General features: G+C 59.8%; 2 protein-coding genes and 1 long non-coding RNA gene across 7 annotated transcripts; 2 read left to right on the forward strand and 1 right to left on the reverse strand.

Annotated features, from left to right (window-relative positions):
• The first annotated feature begins 1747 nt into the window (after positions 1 to 1747).
• KLC2 (kinesin light chain 2) lies at positions 1748 to 11633 on the forward strand. 4 transcript variants are annotated; one of them, XM_070457668.1, is made up of 16 exons: positions 1748 to 1852; positions 2761 to 2999; positions 5469 to 5699; positions 5839 to 5908; positions 6572 to 6794; positions 7434 to 7521; positions 7616 to 7717; positions 7809 to 7982; positions 8106 to 8205; positions 8850 to 8899; positions 9002 to 9069; positions 9528 to 9636; positions 9737 to 9895; positions 9972 to 10096; positions 10293 to 10356; positions 10668 to 11633. In XM_070457668.1, the coding sequence occupies exons 2-16, from the start codon at positions 2772 to 2774 to the stop codon at positions 10749 to 10751; spliced, it is 1875 nt and encodes a 624-aa protein (XP_070313769.1). In that variant the 5' UTR covers positions 1748 to 1852; positions 2761 to 2771; the 3' UTR covers positions 10752 to 11633. The 4 variants fall into 4 exon arrangements, with proteins under 4 accessions (XP_070313769.1, XP_070313767.1, XP_020762161.1 ...); XM_070457666.1 differs by lacking the exon at positions 1748 to 1852 and adding an exon at positions 1860 to 2036 and having other exon boundaries at positions 2711 to 2999; XM_020906502.2 differs by lacking the exon at positions 1748 to 1852 and adding an exon at positions 1860 to 2036 and having other exon boundaries at positions 2711 to 2999; positions 10293 to 10350.
• Positions 3386 to 13123, reverse strand: LOC110145962 (uncharacterized). Of its 2 annotated transcripts, none has more exons than XR_011484412.1 (3): positions 13033 to 13123; positions 9954 to 12246; positions 3386 to 6225 (listed from the first exon to the last, which is right to left on the reverse strand). It is a non-coding gene; the product is annotated as an uncharacterized lncRNA (long non-coding RNA). The 2 variants fall into 2 exon arrangements; XR_011484411.1 differs by lacking the exon at positions 13033 to 13123 and adding an exon at positions 12781 to 12996.
• Positions 12343 to 19656, forward strand: RAB1B (RAB1B, member RAS oncogene family). Its single transcript, XM_020906507.2, has 6 exons — positions 12343 to 12452; positions 14214 to 14286; positions 14577 to 14672; positions 14784 to 14879; positions 17979 to 18110; positions 18217 to 19656. The coding sequence occupies exons 1-6, from the start codon at positions 12439 to 12441 to the stop codon at positions 18409 to 18411; spliced, it is 606 nt and encodes a 201-aa protein (XP_020762166.1). The 5' UTR covers positions 12343 to 12438; the 3' UTR covers positions 18412 to 19656.
• The last annotated feature ends 448 nt before the right edge of the window (positions 19657 to 20104 follow it).

Below are 20104 nucleotides of genomic sequence, written 5' to 3' on the forward strand. Positions count from 1 at the left end.
GAGCCACATTTCACTGCATCTTGTACCTGCCTTTTGAATGTTGCAAAATCTGAATGTATCAATTCCCTTTAAAAATCACTGGTGAAAAAAAAAAATCAGTCGCTGAAGCTCAGGATGGGGGAGAAGAACCTGACTGGCTAGAACCAGGGTGCGTGCAATCTAGGGCTTTAGTTGACAAGCTCACCCCGAGCAGACACGGTCCGGTGGCTGTCGAAGTCAGGCTGACTTTCAGCTTCACGGTGGACAGGTGGTGTGCTCCTTGGGAGGGGACTGGCCCTCTGCTCTCTGCACAACTCCCTCCCGGTCTGGATCCCTGAGCCCTGGACTGAGCCCCATATTCTGAGCAGTGTCTGGATGGACATGCGAAGCCACATCCAGAAAAAGAAATCAGCAGGGGGAATGGGGGGAGGAGTGGGTGAAGGGTCCTGGATTGTCTGGCCAGGCAAGGGAATACTGGGTGGGGCACCATCACTCTACCGTCTTTTTGGCAAAAGGGAGCAGCCATCCTTCCTTTGGACAGAGTTTCAGTTTGAGGTGGGCAGCACTGTGGGCAGATATTTTAGGGGGCTGTCGAAGGAAAACCTTGCTGACCTTAGAGCTCACCACAGACTGTACCGAACTTCCTGCCACAGAACATACTTGAGCTGGGGGGCGGGGGTGGTGTCAGAACATCTCTGTCAGAGATGATGCTCACAGGGTTCATCCACCAGGACACTGAACTTGGTAGTCTGAGCATCCCCCACACAAGAGGAACACCCCAGATCCCTGGGTACCAGTGCCAGGCCTTGCTGGGCAGGTACTGTCTCTCAGAGAGGTCTCTTCTAGGGATGTTGACCTAAAAGCAGTGGAGGTAAGGCCAGGGTGGCCAGCAGCCCAGGGCTGTGGGGTGCCAGGCCCAAACCTGGGCCAACAGGTGCACCCTTTTTAAAAAACCAACATTCACTGAGTGTTGCCATGTGGTGGCCAGAAGTTTCTCTGGGAATGAACAAGACACGCAGATCTTGGCCTGATGGGTACATGAGATGTGCTGGAGTGCTGCTCTGCATAAGGGTGCGGGGAATCAGGGGAGGGCTCTCTGAGGTGACACCTCACCTGAGCCGTGAACGACATCACCTTGTCCTGACCGTCCAGCCCACAGCATTCGTGGTGGTGCTCACCCACAGGGTCATGAGTGTTTCTGCCGATGCCTGGCTGCCCCTTGTCACCTTTTTCTCTTTCACGGCCAGAAGCCTCTGTTCCTTCCTCCCAAGAAGCGGCCCTAAGATGCCGGGAACTACCTCATGGGACAAGGACAGCTCCAAAGGAATTGGGTGGGTAATAACCACCGATTAGAGAGTGTAGGGTTATTATCTGTGACACTGGGATAATAGCAGTGCCCGCTTTATTCCGTCTTTGTAAGCGTTAAATGCACTTAAGGCATCCAAGCACGCGGCACGCAGTAAGAGCTCAGAAAGTGGCACTTCGCCTCATTCGATGCCAATAAATGTCAAATGTCCCGACCTGGACTCAGGAGGCCGGGCCTTCTCCCTGGGCCTCAGTTTCTCCCACCGTCCTCTCTGGCCGCAGAATAAGGTAAGTTCAGGTACACATCCTCGCCAGCCAGTCCACACTCCCGCGGCCTCGGGGTGGGTTACAGCGAAGGACTCCGAGACCGCAGGAGCTTGGGAGGCGGCGGCGGCGGCGAACCCACTTGCCGGGCTAGCCCACGCCCCACGCCTCGGTGACCACGCCCCATCGCTGACGGCCACTCCCCGGACCCCTCCCCCTGGCCTGGAGTGGGCCCCGCAGGCGTGCTCCTTTAAGGCAGCCTGCTGGCCGAAAGGAGTGTTTCGCCCCCTCCGACGCCGCCAAGGTACCAGCTTCACCTTTAAGGCTGCGCAGGGAGTGCTGGGAAGGCCGGCGGGATGGAGGCGGCGGGACCCGCTCACGGCGGCTGGTCCGGGTGAAGCGGCACCGGAGCCGGAGCCGGAGCCGGAGCCGGAGCCGGAGCCGGAGCCGGAGCCGGAGCGGGAGGCGGGCCCGAGCGGGAGACTGAGGTCCGCGCGGGCCGATCGGGCTGGGGGAAGGGAGCTCGGTGTCGGCCTTAGGGGAGGGGTCGTCTAGGGCGCGGCTCGTGAGAGGAGGACCAGGCCGGCCCGCGGGGAGGGGGCGCGGTCCTGGATGACGGGGTCGGGAGCTTTCAGGGAAGGGGTCCGCAGGATGTCATGCTGGCCTAGGGGGAGGGGTCGTCGTGGGCGAGGCCTGGAGGGGGGAGGGGACGAGGAACCCCGCGATCTCAGCTTCTTAGCGGGAGCGTCTCCCCAGGGTCGGCCTGCCAGGAGGGGGGCTCTGTGGCTCGGCCTGCCTGTTGGGGAGGGGGCGCTGCCCGAGGAAGCTGGGACCGGATCCCTCAGAGGGGTTGGTGTCTCCGCACGGGAGTGAACCCCTCACGATCCCAGTAGGATCGTCTTCTGGCTCCTCCTGTTCTAAGGGAGCCTCCGGGGAAGCCCCGAGACCTGGTTGCCTAAGCCGGCCTTGAGCCGGTGGTCTGGGCCGAATCCGGGTACAGCCTCGGGTCGCACCGCATTGCGTCTCCCGGGCCGAGACGAGCAGAGCGCGCCCCCTGTAGGCCGAGCGCGAGCACGGTGCGGGCTGCTCCCTGGGGGCCGGGCACCCGGGGGATCCAGGCGTCCGGGGGGGCTTAGGTGTTTACCTAATCCGGGGCGGACAGCGGCGTGGCCCCAGGCCCGGCACCCTCTGCCCGCCTTCTCGCCTTCACAGGAGGCACGGCCATGGCCACGATGGTGCTTCCTCGGGAGGAGAAGCTGAGCCAGGATGAGATCGTGCTGGGCACCAAGGCCGTCATCCAAGGGCTAGAGACCCTGCGCGGGGAGCATCGTGCCCTTCTCGCTCCCCTGGTCGCTCATGAAGCTAGTGAGGCCGAGCCAGGCTCACAGGAGCGCTGTGTCCTCCTGCGCCGTTCCCTGGAGGCCATCGAGCTGGGGCTGGGGGAGGCCCAGGTAGCTGCTCCGGAGTGCTGAGGAGGGAGGTCATGGGAGGGATGGAGCCTTCCAGAGAAATCCTGGCAGTGTAGTAACAGAATCAGCATGGAAGGAAGAACCTGTGCCTTGGAGCCTTATGGTAGGATCCGGTAGCTATCTGTTGAAGAAATGGATGGGTTTTGGAGACCCTCACTGGACCTGGGCCCAGGAAGGCTGATCGTCTGGCTTCTCTGCTACCTAGCAGAGACGGCATGGCCTAGGGAAACAAAGAGGAAGTCCTAAGGACCCCTCCCCTCATTTATTCTTTTATTCATTTGTTAACAGGTAAGTTATCTACTGTGCGCCAGGAACTGTGTTAGGTGTCAGGGATATAGGTCCAAGACAGACAAGATCCCTGCCAGGTCTAGTAGTTGAAGAGTCAGAAATACATATATTTATTCAACGTTACAGTGAGTTCTCAAAAAAAAAAACTTATGGCAGGAGGTCTTATCTATTGGTCAAGCCACACTTCTGAAGGAATGACATTTAAATCAAGACCTGAGTGACAGAACAAAAAAGGAGAGTGAGAGGTTGTGTGTGCAAAGGTCCTGTGGTAGAAAAGATCTCGTTGTGGTGGGAGAACTAAGAGAAGACCTGTCTGACTGGAGCTTTATGAGGAAAGAGAGAGGGGCAGAAAAGGTCTATGGAGAAGGCAGGGGCCTTATTAGTCTGGGTTTTATTCTTAGGAAGTCAGGAAGCCTTTGGAGGGTTTAAGCAGTCACAGGACACAGCCTGGCTTAGGCTTTAAAAACTCTCTGGCTGAGGTGTCGAGAATGAATGAGGATGGGTCAGGGTACGAGGTAGCAGGTGTTAGGAAGCCACTACTGGAATTCAAATGAGAAATGGCGACTTGGAGTAAAGGGGTGGCCATGAAGGTAGTAAGAAGGGGGTGAGTTCTAGATGTTCTGGAGGTAGGTCCAGCAGGGCCTGGGGCTGGACTAAAGGAGAGGGAGAAGGGCAACTCCTAAGTTTGTAGTTTGAGCAAATTAAGAAGAAAAGGGGGACTTCCCTGGTGGTCCAGTGGTTAAGACTCTGCACTCCCAGTGCAGGAGGCGTGGGTTCAATCTCTGATCGGGGAACTAAGATTCCCACATGCTGTGCACAGCAGCCAAGAGATAAAAAATATAAAAATAAGTTAAAAAAAAAAAAAAAAAGAGAGTGAATGGATCAGGAGTTCTGTTTGGGCCCTCTTAAGGAGCTGAGGCTGCCAGGATGACATGCAGATGGAGATGTCCAGGAGGCACTGGGGTCCCCAAGGAGTCAGACTCTCTGGAAAAGAGTCTTGGCCCACTCAGATCTTGGCTGAGACACTGCCTGGCTCCGTGAGTCCTAGGCAGGTGGTATCATCTTGGTTTCCTTGTTTTTAAAAGAAGGATCACACCATCTGCTGTGTATACTTACAGGCTGTTTAGGGAATTTTTTTAAACAGCTAGCGGTTGTGAAGACACCTGCCACTTGGGTGTTTGCTCGTCTAGAAAGCACATGGTCCTAGATTGCCCAGCCCTCTGGAAGGACAATGTGTTGGTCACTCACTCCTTGACCAGTTGACTGCCAGGTACAGAGATGAACATACCGAGGCACCCTCCCAGGGCAGGTACAGGTGGACAACAGGATGGCGTGGGGGGTGGGTGAGGTACTCTGCTTTCCTGGGGCTGAGAGCATAAGAGGGAAGAGGCTTCACTGCAGAAATGACCCTGACCATGAAGGATGGAGAAACGGTAGCGCCTAGTTAAGGCCTCAAGGCAGGAAGCACCTGGAAGCTCAGGAAAGGAGTCAGGGAGTTGGGGGAGGAGGATGGGAGCTGAGGCCCCTGGATCCCCTTCCCTGCCCCTCTGGTTCCCCAGAAAACCAGGGGTTTAGGACACATACTCCTTTCCTCCCTGGGAGCTGCAGGTGGCCCCTGGGCAGAAGTCAGGATGGGGTCTCTTGGTATCCTTTCAGCCACCTCTCAGGAATCTTTGGAAAAGTGCTAGCCCTGGGCCAGGGGCAGTGATATAGTGGCTCTGGCTACAGGGCTTGAATACAACTCCTAGGAGAGACAGGAAGAGAGCGGCCAGCTTGCAGAATGGGCAACACCCCAGTGAGCACTCTTCGTGGTCAGAACGACCCAGCAAGGATCTGGACATCAATGCGGAGGGCTAGCTGGAGGCCCCAGGAAAGGGGATGATGGGATCTTTCAGAGTCTAGCAAAGCCAACCTGGGAGCCCAGGGGCCCCTACTGCTAAAGGAAGGAGCTGGGGATCCCCAAGCCTCCTGGGTTCAGGTCTCAGGCTGTGTGTGGTCTGTTTGAGGCCCTGGAGCAAAACTCCCTCATGAGAGAACTTGGGACCCTCAGGCTGGCAGCTCCTCCAGGCCTGGCTCTTCTCTGGGCCCCAGGAGGCCCAGGCTGGGCGGGGTGTGGGGGCAGGTGGCCAGGGCTCTGACCTCCATCCCGGCTGGCCGCCACAGGTGATCTTGGCGCTCTCGAGCCACCTGGGGGCTGTGGAGTCGGAGAAGCAGAAGCTGCGGGCCCAGGTGCGCCGCTTGGTGCAGGAGAACCAGTGGCTGCGCGAGGAGCTGGCGGGGACGCAGCAGAAGCTGCAGCGCAGCGAGCAGGCCGTGGCCCAGCTGGAGGAGGAGAAGCAGCACTTGCTGTTCATGAGCCAGATCCGCAAGCTGGATGACGCCGCCTCCCCCCCCGTGAGCCCTGGCGTGGCCGCTGCAAGGCCGCTGTAGGGTGTGGGGGGCGGTGAGGGGGGCTGGAAGCAGGTGCGGCTCCCACCTAGCCCACTGACCCCTGGGCTGCCCACATTCCCTGACACCCTGTCTCCCTCCCCAGGAGGACAAGGGGGATGTCCCCAAAGACTCTCTGGATGACCTGTTCCCCAGTGAGGAGGAGCAGAACCCAGGTGCGGAGGGGTGGCTGGCTCTGGGGGTGGGGAAGGAAGGCTGGGTGAACTGGTCCCTAGGGCCCAGAGGTCACAGGAAACAAGGTCTGAGTGACCACCAGGTTCTTCCCTGCCTCATTTCTGATCAGAACATCCCAGCATGAGAGTTTAAAAGGCCGGCTTTACCTGTTGCTTCTCTCATCACCTCAAGTTCCGTGAGAAGCAGGCAGCACAATTCGGAGCCCTGGAGCCACCCGGCCCAGGTGTGATCCCTGACTTGCTTTGCACTCTTTGCTCTGTGACTGCTGGTAGAGTTTCTTTTCTTCTCCGAGCCTCCCCTGAGGGTTAAAGGAGGAGCATACATAGTGCGGAGCCCCAGGCCGGAGCACTAGGCCAGTGCTGGCCTTGTTCCTCATGTCATGTGCCAATCAGAGCCTCCCTTCTGCAGATGAGGCAGATGCTCCACTTGGGGGTTAGGCGGCTTGCTCTGGGCCACATAGCTTGAATTACTGGAGCTGGGACTCCACCCTCTCTTTCTATGGACTAGACCCACTCTATAGATGGGGAAACTGACAGAGGGTTACAGTTAGTGATTTGCCCAGGGCCACGTGTGAGATCAGTCAAAGCTATCCCCCAGCTCAGGGGATAGTTGGTACATCTGACCTCCTCCCCTTGGCTTTGCAGCCCCTAGCCCTGGAGGAGGCGATGTGGCCGCCCAGCACGGGGGCTATGAAATCCCGGCACGGCTGCGCACCCTGCACAACCTGGTGATCCAATACGCCTCCCAGGGCCGCTACGAGGTGGCCGTGCCCCTCTGCAAGCAGGCCCTGGAGGACCTGGAGAAGACATCAGGCCATGACCACCCGGACGTGGCCACCATGCTGAACATCCTGGCGCTGGTCTACCGGTGAGGCTTCTCCCTGACTGCAGTCATCTGCCGGAGCGCTCCTCCTGGGGATGACAAAAACCCAGTGCCTGCAATGGGCCAGGACTCGGGTTCTACCAGGCAGTGGGGTGACAGAGACAGAAGGATCTTGTCCCCAGAGAGGGCTGAGCCCACAGGGGGCCTGAGTTACACACGTGAACATGCCTCAGTCTAGTGCGGGAAACAGGCTTGGACGTAACTGGGGAGGGGGCGACACACAAGCATGCTGGGGGCTCAGCTTCTCCAACACCGGAGGTTTGAGGAGGGTCTCTGGTGAAAGTTGAGTTTGCCCAAAGTCGTAAGAGGGCTGAAGAAGGTTTTGTTGGCAGAAAGGGCAGCAGGAGCAGAGGCCGTGGGGAACAGACCACACAGAACACTGAGCACGGGCAGTGAGGGCGGGACACGGGGGAGTCCGCTCACACCGAGTACCGCATGTGCTGCCTGCGCAGAGCTCCCCAGGTCGGAGGGCAGGGGCTGACCACGCTTCCCAACGCCTGGGTCATACCCCTATCGTGCTCATTCATCAGAGCAGACAGAATGAGTGACCCCAGGGATCTGGGACCGCTAGGAGGAGGGCCTTGGGCTGGAGGATACCATTCATCAGCTCCCACCTGCCCCCAGGGACCAGAACAAGTACAAGGAAGCCGCCCACCTGCTCAATGATGCCCTGGCCATCCGAGAGAAGACCCTGGGCAAGGACCACCCAGCTGTGAGTGAGGCTTCCTCCCCGCCCCTCTGCACTTCCAGGTCCCAGAGACCGGCCAGGCCCAGGGTCATGGAGCCTCTGTTCTCCCCCACTCTAGGTGGCTGCGACACTGAACAACCTGGCAGTCCTGTATGGCAAGCGGGGCAAGTACAAGGAGGCTGAGCCTCTGTGCAAGCGGGCGCTGGAGATCCGGGAGAAGGTGGGGGCAGGCAGGGCAGGGCCGGCCAGCGGGGCTTGGGGGGGGCCTCAGCCAGCTCAACCCTGGCCACTGGCTCCTGCTCTGGTCCCAGGTCCTGGGCAAGTTTCATCCAGACGTGGCCAAGCAGCTGAGCAACCTGGCCCTGCTGTGCCAGAACCAGGGCAAAGCCGAGGAGGTGGAATACTACTACCGGCGGGCGCTGGAGATCTATGCCACACGCCTGGGTCCTGACGACCCCAACGTGGCCAAGACCAAGAACAACCTGGTGTCCGGGGCCGGAGGGCCTGGGGGAGGGGGCGGAGGGGCCTGGAGGAGGGGGCGGAGGGGCGGGAGGAGGGGAAGACTCAGTTCCTTCCCTCCTGCTCACCTCTGGGCCCTGCCCCTCCAGGCCTCCTGCTACCTGAAGCAGGGCAAATACCAGGATGCGGAGGCCCTGTACAAGGAGATCCTCACCCGCGCTCACGAGAAGGAGTTCGGCTCTGTCAGCGGTGAGCAGGGCTGCCGAGGGGCTCATCTGGGGCAGGCCGGCTCAGCCACCAGCACCCACGGCAAACACCTTGGCCAGGCAGGCCTCGCACCGGGGTTCTGGCCGGTCCGCAGCCACGTGTGTGCACACATGAGCACACACACCCAACTCGTACGGCCTCCAGGGGGTCTGGATCCGTGCGATGCCCACCCGGTGCACACCTGTGCCCTCAGCTTTGAGCCTCTCCCCCTTGCTCTACTGGGCAACACATGCTCACCGGGAGGGCCTGGCCCAAATGTCTCCCTGTCTGGGAAGCCACCTTCCTGGCCCCTGACGGTCAATCACTTCCTGCTCTCGGACCCCTCAGCCTGGCCCATTGCTTGGGCTGAGCACCATCTCAGACCAGGGTCCTGGGGTCTGCAAGCGTCTGCTCACCGAGACCCCCAGGCGTAAGTTCCTCAAGCACAGGCCTGGGCCAGACTCCTCTACTCCAGGAGAGGGTCAGTCATGTTTGGGGTCTGTTTCTTATCCATTCATTCATCCAACGAAGGCCAACTCTGGTCCTTCTCAAGTGTCCCTGATCCCCCACCCAAACCCCAGTCCTGTGTCCAGCCCACCCAGGAGGGGCCTACATGAGAGGCTGTGACAGCCCCTCTCCCCTCGCAGGGGACAACAAGCCCATCTGGATGCACGCAGAGGAGCGGGAGGAGAGCAAGGTAGCCCCCTGGGGCAGGGCCGGGGCGGGTACCCGTGGAGAGAGGGCAAGCTGGGCGGTGTGCAGGGGGGCCTCTCCCAACTCCCGCGTGTGTCTCCCCCAGGATAAGCGCCGGGACAGCACCCCCTACGGGGAATATGGCAGCTGGTACAAGGCCTGTAAAGTAGACAGGTGAGGAGCACAGAGAGGCGGCCGGAGCCGGGGGCGGCATCATGGGTGGGTGCTGAGGCCAGGCTGGCAACGCTCATTCCACTTAGGCCTGATTCAGAACCCCGATTTAAACTGCTCAGCCTCGGAACACACGCTTCTTCTCTGTCAGCTCGTCTTTCGAGGCCCAGGTCACAGGCCACCTGTCCCAGAAAGGCTCTGTCCTCCCAGGAAAACCTGATGATCTCGTTCCCGGGGTTCCTAGCTTTCAGTCCTGGGAGGCGACATCCCACTTAGGGCCCTGAGGGGATCTCCTAAGATAGAGGTGAACCCAGGCAGACCTCGACCAGGGCCCGGCCTGCCGGAGGGGCTCCATTTTGGTTGGCTGGAGGCTCTTCAGTGCCAGCGGGGGGCCGGGTGTCAGGGTGGGCCCTGATTCCTGGGCGCATGGAGCCAGAGACTGCCCTGCTCCCTGTCCGCAGCCCGACGGTCAACACCACCCTGCGCAGCTTGGGGGCCCTGTATCGGCGCCAGGGCAAGCTGGAGGCTGCTCACACACTGGAGGACTGTGCCAGCCGCAGCCGCAAGCAGGTAGGGTGACAGGCACGAGGAGCGTGGGCAGGGGCCTGCGTAGCCCGATGTGTGATCCGACGGGCCCCTTGCTCGCCTGATACACCCTGCCCTGCCTCAGGGCCTGGACCCCGCGAGCCAGACCAAGGTGGTGGAGCTCCTGAAGGAGGGTGGCAGCGGGCGCGGAGACCGCCGTGGCAGCCGAGACGTGCCCAGGGCTGCGGGGGCTCGGTCTGAGGCTGACCTCGAGGAGGCGGGGCCTGCAGCTGAGTGGACCGGGGTGAGTCCAGGGGCTGGCTGGCCCAGGGGGCTGTGTAGCTGGTGAGGCAGAGACAAACCTGTCGGCCTCCCTGCAGGACGGCAGTGGCTCCTTGCGGCGCAGCGGCTCCTTCGGGAAGCTCCGGGATGCCCTGAGGCGCAGCAGTGAGATGCTGGTGAAGAAGCTGCAGGGGGGTGGTCCCCAGGAGCCCCCAAACCCCCGGTGAGCCCCCCATCCCAGTGAGCCTCTCAAGAACTCACCCAACATCCTACCAACCCCAGCTGAACTCCCGACCCAGGGTGATCTCTGTCTCGCTGAAGCCCCATCCCCCACCCTATCCGCCTCCCTTCCACAGGCCTACCTCCCCATCCTCCCTGAGTTCCACCATGGGCAAATCCTGACTACCCTTTCCCTTCAGGATGAAGCGGGCCAGTTCCCTCAACTTCCTCAACAAGAGTGTGGAAGAGCCAATCCAGGTACGGGTAGGTAGTGGTCAGCACCCAGCAGCTGAGGCCCCAGCCTCGGGCCTGCATGAGTACCTGCCAAGCTGCTCAAGCCTGCCTGTTCATCTGGCAACACTTCCGTTCCTGTCTTCATCCCAGGCCTGGCTGGACCCTGGGGAAACGTGAGGGGAAGCTGGGTGCTGCTTATGAGCGGCCAGCAGCAAACACAGTGACTGTGGAGGTGGGTGGGAGTGTCAGGGCACCAGGGGCTCTGGCTGGCAGGCCCCTTCCGGCCAGGGAAGCAGACTGGCGGCAGCACACGGCTGAGCCACCTGCCCCTCTGCCCACAGCCTGGAGGCACAGGCCTCTCTGACAGCCGCACCCTCAGCTCCAGCTCCATGGACCTCTCCCGGCGAAACTCCCTCGTGGGCTAATCCTGAAGGGGCAGCCGTTCGCCAGAGCCTCCACCGGCACTGTCCCCACCCCTGCCCTGCGCATGGGCCTGCTGCTTGCCCTCCCGTCTCTTCCAAGGACCCCTATCTTTTCTGTTCAATCTCAGGGTAACCTTCTCCCTTTAGCCTGAGCCCTGGAGGCTGGGCCCTCCCGCTCCAGCCCTCCCCCTTATTTATTCCTTCCAGCAGGGCCCCTCTTCCCTAGGTTCAGGGCCAGCAGAGGGGTTGGGCAGGGTCTCCAAGGTAGAGAGACTCAGTGGCCCGCTCTCCGCAGACCCGTGACCCAAGAACACTAAGCACCTGCGGTCCCTTCAGCACCCAGCCCTCCCCCGGCCGTTGCTTCTGTATATATAGAGAAATAAGTTATTGGCCGCACCCCTCCCCTCCGTCCTTGGTACTATCCAGCCTGACCCCACCCTTCTCCAGTGGTACCGCCCAGGCCTTAATCACCCCCATTCCGCGCGGTGGTATCTCCCTGGCTCCACATCTCAGGGGCGGCGCCTCCCCAAAGGGTTTCCTGGGCCCTCTCGCATTCCTCTCGGCCTCTTAGGGGTGCGCCCGGACCCGCCATCGCCCCGTGTCCCAGGACGGAAAGCCCGCTCCATACTGGTCCTCTCCCCGCCGGGCCCTGCCCTGCAACCGGGTCTTATGCACTGCCCCGCCCGCCCCGCCCAGGCTCGGCCTGACCTCGTCCCGGGCACCGCCCACAAGAGCCATCCTGCCACGCCTCCTTCCGCGTCTGCAGCTTCTTGCGAGGGGCAGTGATGGCCCCCCGTGGCAGGAGGGGCAGCCCCAGTTGGGAAGTGAGGCGGTCGCTCTCTATTTTCAAATGTTGCTGTAGAAATAAAGACGGTTTGACTCTGAGCCGGGCTTGTTTTGGGACGGAGGCCGAGAGCTCCTAGTGTCTCTAGTCTCTAGGTTGGGAGTGGGGTCGGGAGAGGCTGCGAGTATGAGTGTGTGTGTGTGTCTGGTTCACATCTGGTTCCGCGCAGCTGGAGCCCAGTAGGCTTCTCCTGTCCCGGAACTGTTTGGGGGCCCCACAGATTCAGGAGTTTTTTTCTAACAACCTTCATCTCTGAGATTCTATAGATCATAGATTTTGATTGAGCTTTGTCCCTGACGAAGCTATTTGACCTTGGGCGAGTTACTGAGACTCGATTTTTTCACCTATAAAATGTGGGTGACACCTTCCTGGGGTTGTGGCTGGGAGTTAGGAGCGCCAGCACACCAAAAACCCTTGATAAATGAACTTTTACTAATATTCCCGGAAGCGGGGAGTGTAAGGATGAATACCTCTGTCAGACGTGAAACGCCAATCCGAGCACTAAATTGAGTATCCCAACGCCGGGACGTGGTGAGGCTGCCGAGCGCCGTCCTTAAGCCCAGGTCCGTCTAGGGAGTGAACTACAAGGTCCAGAAGGCAATGCGCGGCGATGAGGGTGCGTGGGCTAGGAGATTCGGGCTCTTCGGTTTACGCCTGCGCGGCGGGAATGAGTTGGACAACGTATGGGGACTACAAGTTCCGAGAAGCAATGCGGCGAGGCCCCAGTCGGGAACTTTTGCGCCTGCGCGTCGCGGGCGGGGCCTCTGGGGCGGAGCGGCCACCATCTTGGAACGGGAGGCGGAGCAGAGCCGACTGGGAGCGACCGAGCGGGCCGCCGCCGCCGCCATGAACCCCGAATAGTGAGTGCGCCCCGCCCGCGCCGTGCGGCGCAGCCTCGATCCCGAGTACGGGACTGTACGCTTACCGGGGTTGTCCGGCCCGGGTCAGGGCTGCGCGGCGCCCCCACATCCGGGTCCCCTCTTCCGCTGACCTCCCCCCCTCACATCCGGGTCCTGCCCCTCCCCCGGGGGCCCCAGGACCCTGACTCGACACCCCGAGTTCTCGCACACGGGCCTGGAGACTGCGACCCCGAGGGGCACCACTTGGAGCCCGAGGCACCGGCACTACCAGGCCTTGTCGGTCAGGTGACCCTGCAGCCCCGCTCTTTCCAGGCCTCAGTTTCCCCACCTGCTGCCTTAGAGTGGCGATCGGGGAGCTGACGACAGTTCTGATAGTGGAGCCCGTCACCAGCGTTTCTGGTCTCGGTCCAGACTCGGGCCGTTTAGGTCGGGCGGTACTTTCTGCTCTCCCGTCCTCCCGGAATCCGGTTCCTGGAGGCTGGCCCTCTGGGTAACTCGCAAGCAGCCTCTCCCATCCGGGCTGCTGGATCAAAGTGCCTGGTCGCCCCCGGCGGCCGGTCCCCTCCCGCCTTCCCCTCACCTTTGCGCAAGCCCCGGCGCCACTGTCACACCCCTTCCTTTCGCCGTCACCCTGCGGATGAAGTTTACACGAATGTTGCGTTTGCTTCCACCCTTCCAGTGGGATTCTTTTTGTTCCTCAAACTCTCCTCACTTCTTGGTCACTCCCCCTACGGGTAGGTGGCCCACGTTTCTGCCCCGACTTCTCACTGATAGCTTTCCCCAAGTGTCAGTTATCTTCTTCCTCTTCGGCTACTTCCTTTTTGTTCTCCAGATCCAGACTTCACATTTCCTTGGGGAATGGTGAAGCTCTGAGCTGGATCATAAGGGGAAACAGAGAAGGGTACCAACAGGCTTTCAATGAGACTTTGGAGTCTGAACCTGGTTTCCAGTATTAAGGTTAACAGCTGTGTCAGTTAGGGCAAGTTGCTTCCGTTCTCTGGCGTGTGGTTTCCTCATTAGTTGGAAATAAAAGCACTCACTTCAGTGGACTACTGTAAGGTGTAAATGAGATGATGAATTTGAAGTACTTAGCACAGGGCCAGGTACCAGTGTAAACTTGATACATTTTGTTGTTGTTCAGTCACTGAGTCATATCCAATTCCTTGTGACCCCATGGACTGCAGCACACCAGGCTTCCCTGTCCTTAACTGTCTCCAAGAGCTTGCTCAGATTCATGTCCACTGAGTCAGTGATGCTATCTAAGCATCATTGCCACTTGTTGACCCTCTCTTCTTAGAGGCCTCATACCAGGCTCTTTACGTAAAAATTCAGTTCATAAGTTCTAGGCTGGGCGCTGGCTTCCACTTCTGGGGCCTCTCCTGCCCAGTCAGGTCCAGGCACAGGGCAGTGCAGTAGGGTTTCCCTACTGGACTCAAAACCATGGAGTCTATTGGGAACCAGGCTGGGATACCCAACTCTGTCACCTGACTGGTTGTGATCCTTGGCAAGTCACGTTCCTTTCTGTGCTTCTGTTTTCTTCTCTGCGAAGTGGAAATTCAGATGCTTCCCTTTGGGCCAGCTGTGTTACGGGGTGTGGTCAGCCCTTCCCAGCCCGGGACTTGCAGGAGGGTCTTCTGAGTACCTCACTACCCTAATCCGAGGCACACCTCGCAGTGTGGGAGAATGCTGTAGTTGGGACTTCAGGGTGATGGCAGGCAGGCTCCCTGCCTTCCTTCACATCTTCCCATCCTTTCTCTCCAGTGACTACCTGTTTAAGCTGCTTTTGATTGGTGACTCGGGCGTGGGCAAGTCATGCCTGCTCCTACGGTTTGCTGTGAGTAAGAAGCTTCCCATACTATCCATCTAGGGTCCTGGCTGGTGGCTTGAGGGAGGTGGGGCGACACAGAGAACAGTGGTTGCAAGACCCGGGAGACCAGGGGTGAAGGGGCAGGACCTGCCTGCAGCATATCTGACTGAGCACAGGCATAGGGCTGGCAGGTTGGGCTGTGAGAACTGGGGCTCAGCAGTGAGGCACTCAGGTCGGGCAGGGAACCAGAGGGAGGTTTTCCAGATGGGCCTCAGACCTGTCTGCTCAGGCCATCTCCCTGACCCCCGGTCTTCCAGGACGACACATACACAGAGAGCTACATCAGCACCATCGGGGTGGACTTCAAGATCCGAACCATTGAGCTGGACGGCAAAACCATCAAGCTTCAGATCGTGAGTGTGGCTCCTCCCAGAGCCCTGGTGCAGAGGCATCTGCCTTCAGAGGGGAGGGGCTCTGGGCACGGAGCCCAGGGCTGACCTGCCCCCTCTCCGACTGCCTTGTAGTGGGACACAGCTGGTCAGGAACGGTTCCGGACCATCACTTCCAGCTACTACCGGGGGGCTCACGGCATCATCGTGGTATACGACGTCACAGACCAGGTAGTCCTGGGCTCACCGTCCCCCCTTTGCCTCCTCAGCCTTGGGTCTTTGGCTTTTGCTTCTTTTTACTGTTCCCGTCCTCTCTTCCTCATGCTGCCCGGAAAGGAGACTGTTCCTGGACTTATTTCACAAGGAGGCAAATAACTGCAGAAATGGATCCTCCCCAGGCAGGCCCTGCTGCAGGGCCTTGGCAGAACCAGGCCTCACCTCCCTGTCAAACCTTATTCAGGCCTTCCACGCACCTCTGTTTCATGGATTAGTCAGCTGATTGGTTGCTGTGCTGGGCTAACGGCCTCCTGGGCAAAGACCCTGTGGAGAAGCAGTGGGTGGGGCTTACACAAGGAAGTAAAGGAGCTGTGCACTCTGGGCCCCGTGTGAGGAGAGTGCTGGGAGCCCTGAGTCTGCTGTGGCAACTTTAGTCACACGTCAGTGGCAGCAGTGGTGATGTTAACAGCGAGAAACAGTCCTGCCATGCCTTACAGTTCACAGATTCTGTCACAGCTCTTTGATGCTCATATCATTCCAAAGAGGTCTGTATTATATTCCCATTTCACAGATGAAGAATTGGGTCGGGGTGGTAAGACTTTCTTTTTCCCTGAAGCTGCTCAAGTGGCAGAGTCTGAAAGCCCAGGCCTACTGATTCTACCAGCTTTGCTGTTTTCAAACTTTGTTGCTTAATGGGGGTCAGGCCCTGGGGACATGGGGACGCTTACGTCAACCCCAGGCCGGGAGGAGCCCCTGCTCCAAGGAGCGGCTGGACTCCGGCCCGCCAGGGGCTCGTGCTGCCTCCTGGACAGCAAGCTGTGGGTGAGCTGCGCTCTGCTCAGGCGGAGGTCACGATGGCCCTCTAGCTGCCAGATCCTGTGACCTCATTGCAGTGTTTTCCATGATTGACCTCTCATGGCTTTTAACTGTCTTCTCTTCCCTCTCCTTGAAAAAGTGAGTGTCTCCAGCTCTCCCACCTCTTGCCGCCCTAGATTCTCTTTCCAGTGACTTTACTGATCCGTCCAGTACTGTCCCCCCACACCCCAGATTTTATGCTTCCTGACAGCCCCCAGCCTCCCGAATCCCCCTGCACAATGCTGACCACCTTGTGGTTTGGCTTTTGCCTTGTGTTTTCTACAACTAAGCAGACATCACCGTGGACCTCCTCTCTGTCCTGCCTTGTGCTCGCACTGTGTCTGTGTTAGTTCTCACCTTCACAGTCTTACCCAGTGAACTAAATGGTGGGGTCCCTGTTTTCCAGATGAGGAAACAGGCTTGGAGATATGTTGAGTTACTTGCCCATGCTTTCATAGCCAGGAAAGGCAAAGCCAGTGTTTGTGAACCCAGGGTTCTTTGCTTACCAGCGCATCCTTTCATGCCCCTAAACTGCCGCTAGGCCACCCACAGAGCTTTAGACGGTTTGCAAAACCTAGTGTGTCCTCTGCTGGTCTCACTCTTCCTGAACCAGCTCCTGCGTCCTCATCTTTATAACAGCGTCCCTGTTGGCCTGACCGGAAAGCTCTTCCCTCCCCCATCCCAGCAGTCGCCAGGCCCCTCTGTTCTCCCCCATCGTCTCTCTCAAATCTGTCCCCTCATAATAATAGCAGTGATGAGGATAATAGCAGCTCTTGCTAATTAAGCACTTGTTATGAGACAGGCCTGCGTTCATTATCTCATGCTCACAGCAGCCCCACCGGGAGGTACTGTTTGATTGAGGTGAGGACACAGGTTCGGAGAGGTCGGGTGACACATCTAGGGTCATACAGTTAATAGCAGAAGTGGGGCTAAGCCCATGATCGTCTCACTAAATCCTGTGCTCTCGCCTGCCTCATTCCCTGGCTCAGGGCACATCTGCTCTTCCCTGGATCATTCCAACCACCTCCCAGTTTGTCTCCATCTTCTTGCTGGTCTGATCTGGCCTCTGCACTCCTTCCAGGACTGTCTTCCCAGAACACAGGTGTGCTCCTGGTTGTCCAAGATTTAGCCAGGCTAGGCCCCTTCCCACTTGGGCCTGCCGCCTCTTCCTCTGCTTCCCCGCCCAGGGCCTGAGTCCCAGCAGTTTTCAGCTTTCCCCTCCCCCCAAAGATGCCACACCCTTCCCACCCCATCCCGCCCTGTGACCCTGTGTGTTGTCTCCTCCCCCTGCACCTTCCCTGTCCCCCCACCAGCACCCATACAGGGGTAGTTCACCCCTGCAGGTGCAGGTCAGCTGTAACCTCCCCGAGCTGAGATGGTCCTAGAGTTCCACCAGCTCCTACCTTCTCTCCCTGGAGCGTTGGTCACCCTGTCTTGGCCTTGTGTGTGTCCTAGTCTGGTCCCCCACTGTCCTGTGAGTGCTTAGGGCTGGGCCCAGGCATGGTTCCGTTATTTGAACCCAGTGCCCAGCCCAGGGCCCAGCCTGGGACGTGGCAGGAGGTGTATGTCTGAACCCAGTGTGGAATCATCAGACCTTTGGCTCCTAAGAAGGGAAAGCGGCTCTAGCTCAAGCCTGTTCCTAAAAGTTCTGTCCTTTGTCGGCATGCCAGGAGTAGGGGTGGGGCATGGCAGGCTGCCAGGAGAGCCGGGCTGAGTGAGGAGGCTGTTGGTGCCAGAAGTAGGACGCACGTTAGGTCCCGCTCCCAGGGTCCCTGTCTCCCTCTTAGGCCAGGGCCTCCTCTGAGAGGGTCCTCTCCCTGCCGCTCGGCTCCCAGGTTTCCAACCTTAATGGGATTTTAAGGCCACCGTGTGAGTCTTGCTCAGTTACCCTTTGCTTCTGTCTTCCCTCTGGCTTGTCTTTCTTCTGATGCCATGTGCTCCCTATGTGTGGCTAGGCCTTTTCTGTGTCTCAGGGAGACACGACCAGCTGCAGGAGGAGCTGGCTGGCCCTTGGCCTAAGTCATTTGGGTGTTGGGGCTGTTGGAAGAAGCTGGGCCACCCTGGCCCTGGCTTTTGGGGTCTCAGAATTGGGCAGGCAGGAGAGCTAAGCCCCGTGGGGCTTCCTCTGGCTTCTTGAGCCCAGCGCGCCTGCCTCTCGGGAGCCCAGGACACCCACCTTCCCCTCAAGGCACTTGTTCTCCAGGCCTGGGGTAGGGGTAGCAGTTGGGAGCAAAATGCCTTTTGATCTGGTCCCTCTAGGAATCCTACGCCAACGTAAAGCAGTGGCTCCAGGAGATTGACCGCTACGCCAGTGAGAATGTCAATAAGCTGCTGGTGGGCAACAAGAGTGACCTCACCACCAAGAAGGTGGTGGACAACACCACTGCCAAGGTGAGCGGGCCAGGCCAGGCCGCCGGGCACACCACGGCGAGGGTACCGGGGCCTGCCGCTGCTCACCTCCTCTCCCCTCCTCTCCTCTCCTCTCTCCCCACGTCAGGAGTTTGCAGACTCTCTGGGCATCCCCTTCCTGGAGACGAGTGCCAAGAACGCTACCAACGTCGAGCAGGCATTCATGACCATGGCTGCTGAGATCAAAAAGCGGATGGGGCCCGGGGCAGCCTCGGGGGGTGAGCGGCCCAACCTCAAGATCGACAGCACCCCTGTGAAGCAGGCTGGTGGTGGCTGTTGCTAGGAAGGGCTCATGGGGTGGGACAGGAGGGGGCACCTTCTCCAGATGATGCCCCTGGAGGGGGCAGGAGGGGCCTCCCTCTCCGGGGCATTTGAATCTGTGGCTTTGGGGGTGTCCTGGGCTCCCCATCTCCCTCTGGCCCATCTGCCTGCCGCCCTGAGCCCCAGGCCCCCCAGGGAGGACACCCAGGACCTGTGGCTGGGGTGAGGGTGCGGGCTTGCTCTGCTGCTGCCTCTCGGGGACTTTAAAAGATACCCCACCACACACCTTTGGGATGAGGGCCCCTCTGTCTGTCTGTCTCCCCGCCCCCACGTATGCTGCAGCGGGTCTCTCCTGACTTCTTCCTTCTCCCCTGCACCTGCCCTGCGTCCCCGAGAGCTGAGGGCCTCCCTAGCCTCTACTGCCCCTGCCTGTAGTCAGCACCTGGGGCCAGGATGGGACCAGGGCATCCAAGGCCCTGGGATCCAGGGCCCTGGGCTGGACCTCAGGACGGGCGTGGGGCCACAGGGGCCCAGCCGCCTACTCTCCCCAGCCCCCCGCCCCTCCCACACTCAGAGCTCCAGCCGTCCAGCTGCGTTGGGGTGTGAGCACATCTAGGGCAGGTGGGCGGGCAGCTGCGCTGGGCTTGTGTCTTGAGCCCAGAGGGAGCCTGCTCCTGCCGCCCCCTACCCTGCCAGAGCCAGGCCCATGTGCTGCCTGCCCACCGTGCCCCTTTGTCCCCAAGGCAGGCGGAGGCGGAAGGCCCACCGTGCCAGAGGCTGGGTACCAGCCTTAACCCTCTCTGCCAGCACCCCCTCCTTCCCCTGAGGCAGCACGTCCGGCTTATTCTCCCCCCATCCGTCCCTTGGAGCCCGTGAGGGCAGATCCTCACCCCCTGTCGCTACTTCTCTGGGAATGTGGGTGCCACCCAGGGTTTGGGGGGGCCTCTCCACTTCTTCCCTCTCACCCAGGATTCTAGCCCTCCGCCCTCTGACACAGCTTCTTCCTGCAGAAAGACAGACCTTTGGTCTCTACCTGAGAAGCCATGTCCCTCGTGCTGTCTCTTGCCTGTCCCATCTGTGCCCTGCCCTCCAGCTTGTATTTAAGTCCCTGGGCTGCCCCTTGGGGTGCCTCCCCCCATCCCAGGTTCCCTTCTGGTGTCATGTCAGGCATTTTGCAAGGAAAAGCCACTTGGGGAAAGACTTAAAGGACAAAAAATTAAATAAATTTCCATTGGCCCTTGGGTGAGCCAAGGGTTTTTGCAAGGAAGTTGTGGTCTGTGAGTGTGGTCTGTGGTGGGGGCTGCCCTGGGGCGGGGAGATGGAACTGGAGCTCTGGACTTGGCAGACTTCACGGGGGGTCCTGGCTCTGGCTGTGTGTCCTAGGGTTGCTGTTGGAAGTCCTTGACCCAGTTCCTGGAGCTAGGAGAGCTGCCTGCTTGTGCTGCTGTGGTCTGTCCCCACGGGCCCAGCACGGTTCCGGCAGGGAGGGAGGCAGCGGCCATCAGTGAGCACCTGGTGAGCCGCCGCCGACACCCACACAGGCGGCTCGGGATGGGGAGTTGGGCCGCAGCTGGAGCAGGCGGCGGGCCTGCGGACTCGGCCCCGTTCGTTACCGGCCTGCGTCCCCTAAAGCCGCCTGGCTCAGCCCCCTCTCCTGGCTTGTTCTGGGTTCAAGCCAGGTGTGTCTGCCCCCTCTCACGGAAGGTGACAAGTGC

This window comes from Odocoileus virginianus, chromosome 28 (assembly GCF_023699985.2).
Source record: "Odocoileus virginianus isolate 20LAN1187 ecotype Illinois chromosome 28, Ovbor_1.2, whole genome shotgun sequence".
NCBI lineage: Eukaryota > Metazoa > Chordata > Mammalia > Artiodactyla > Cervidae > Odocoileus > Odocoileus virginianus.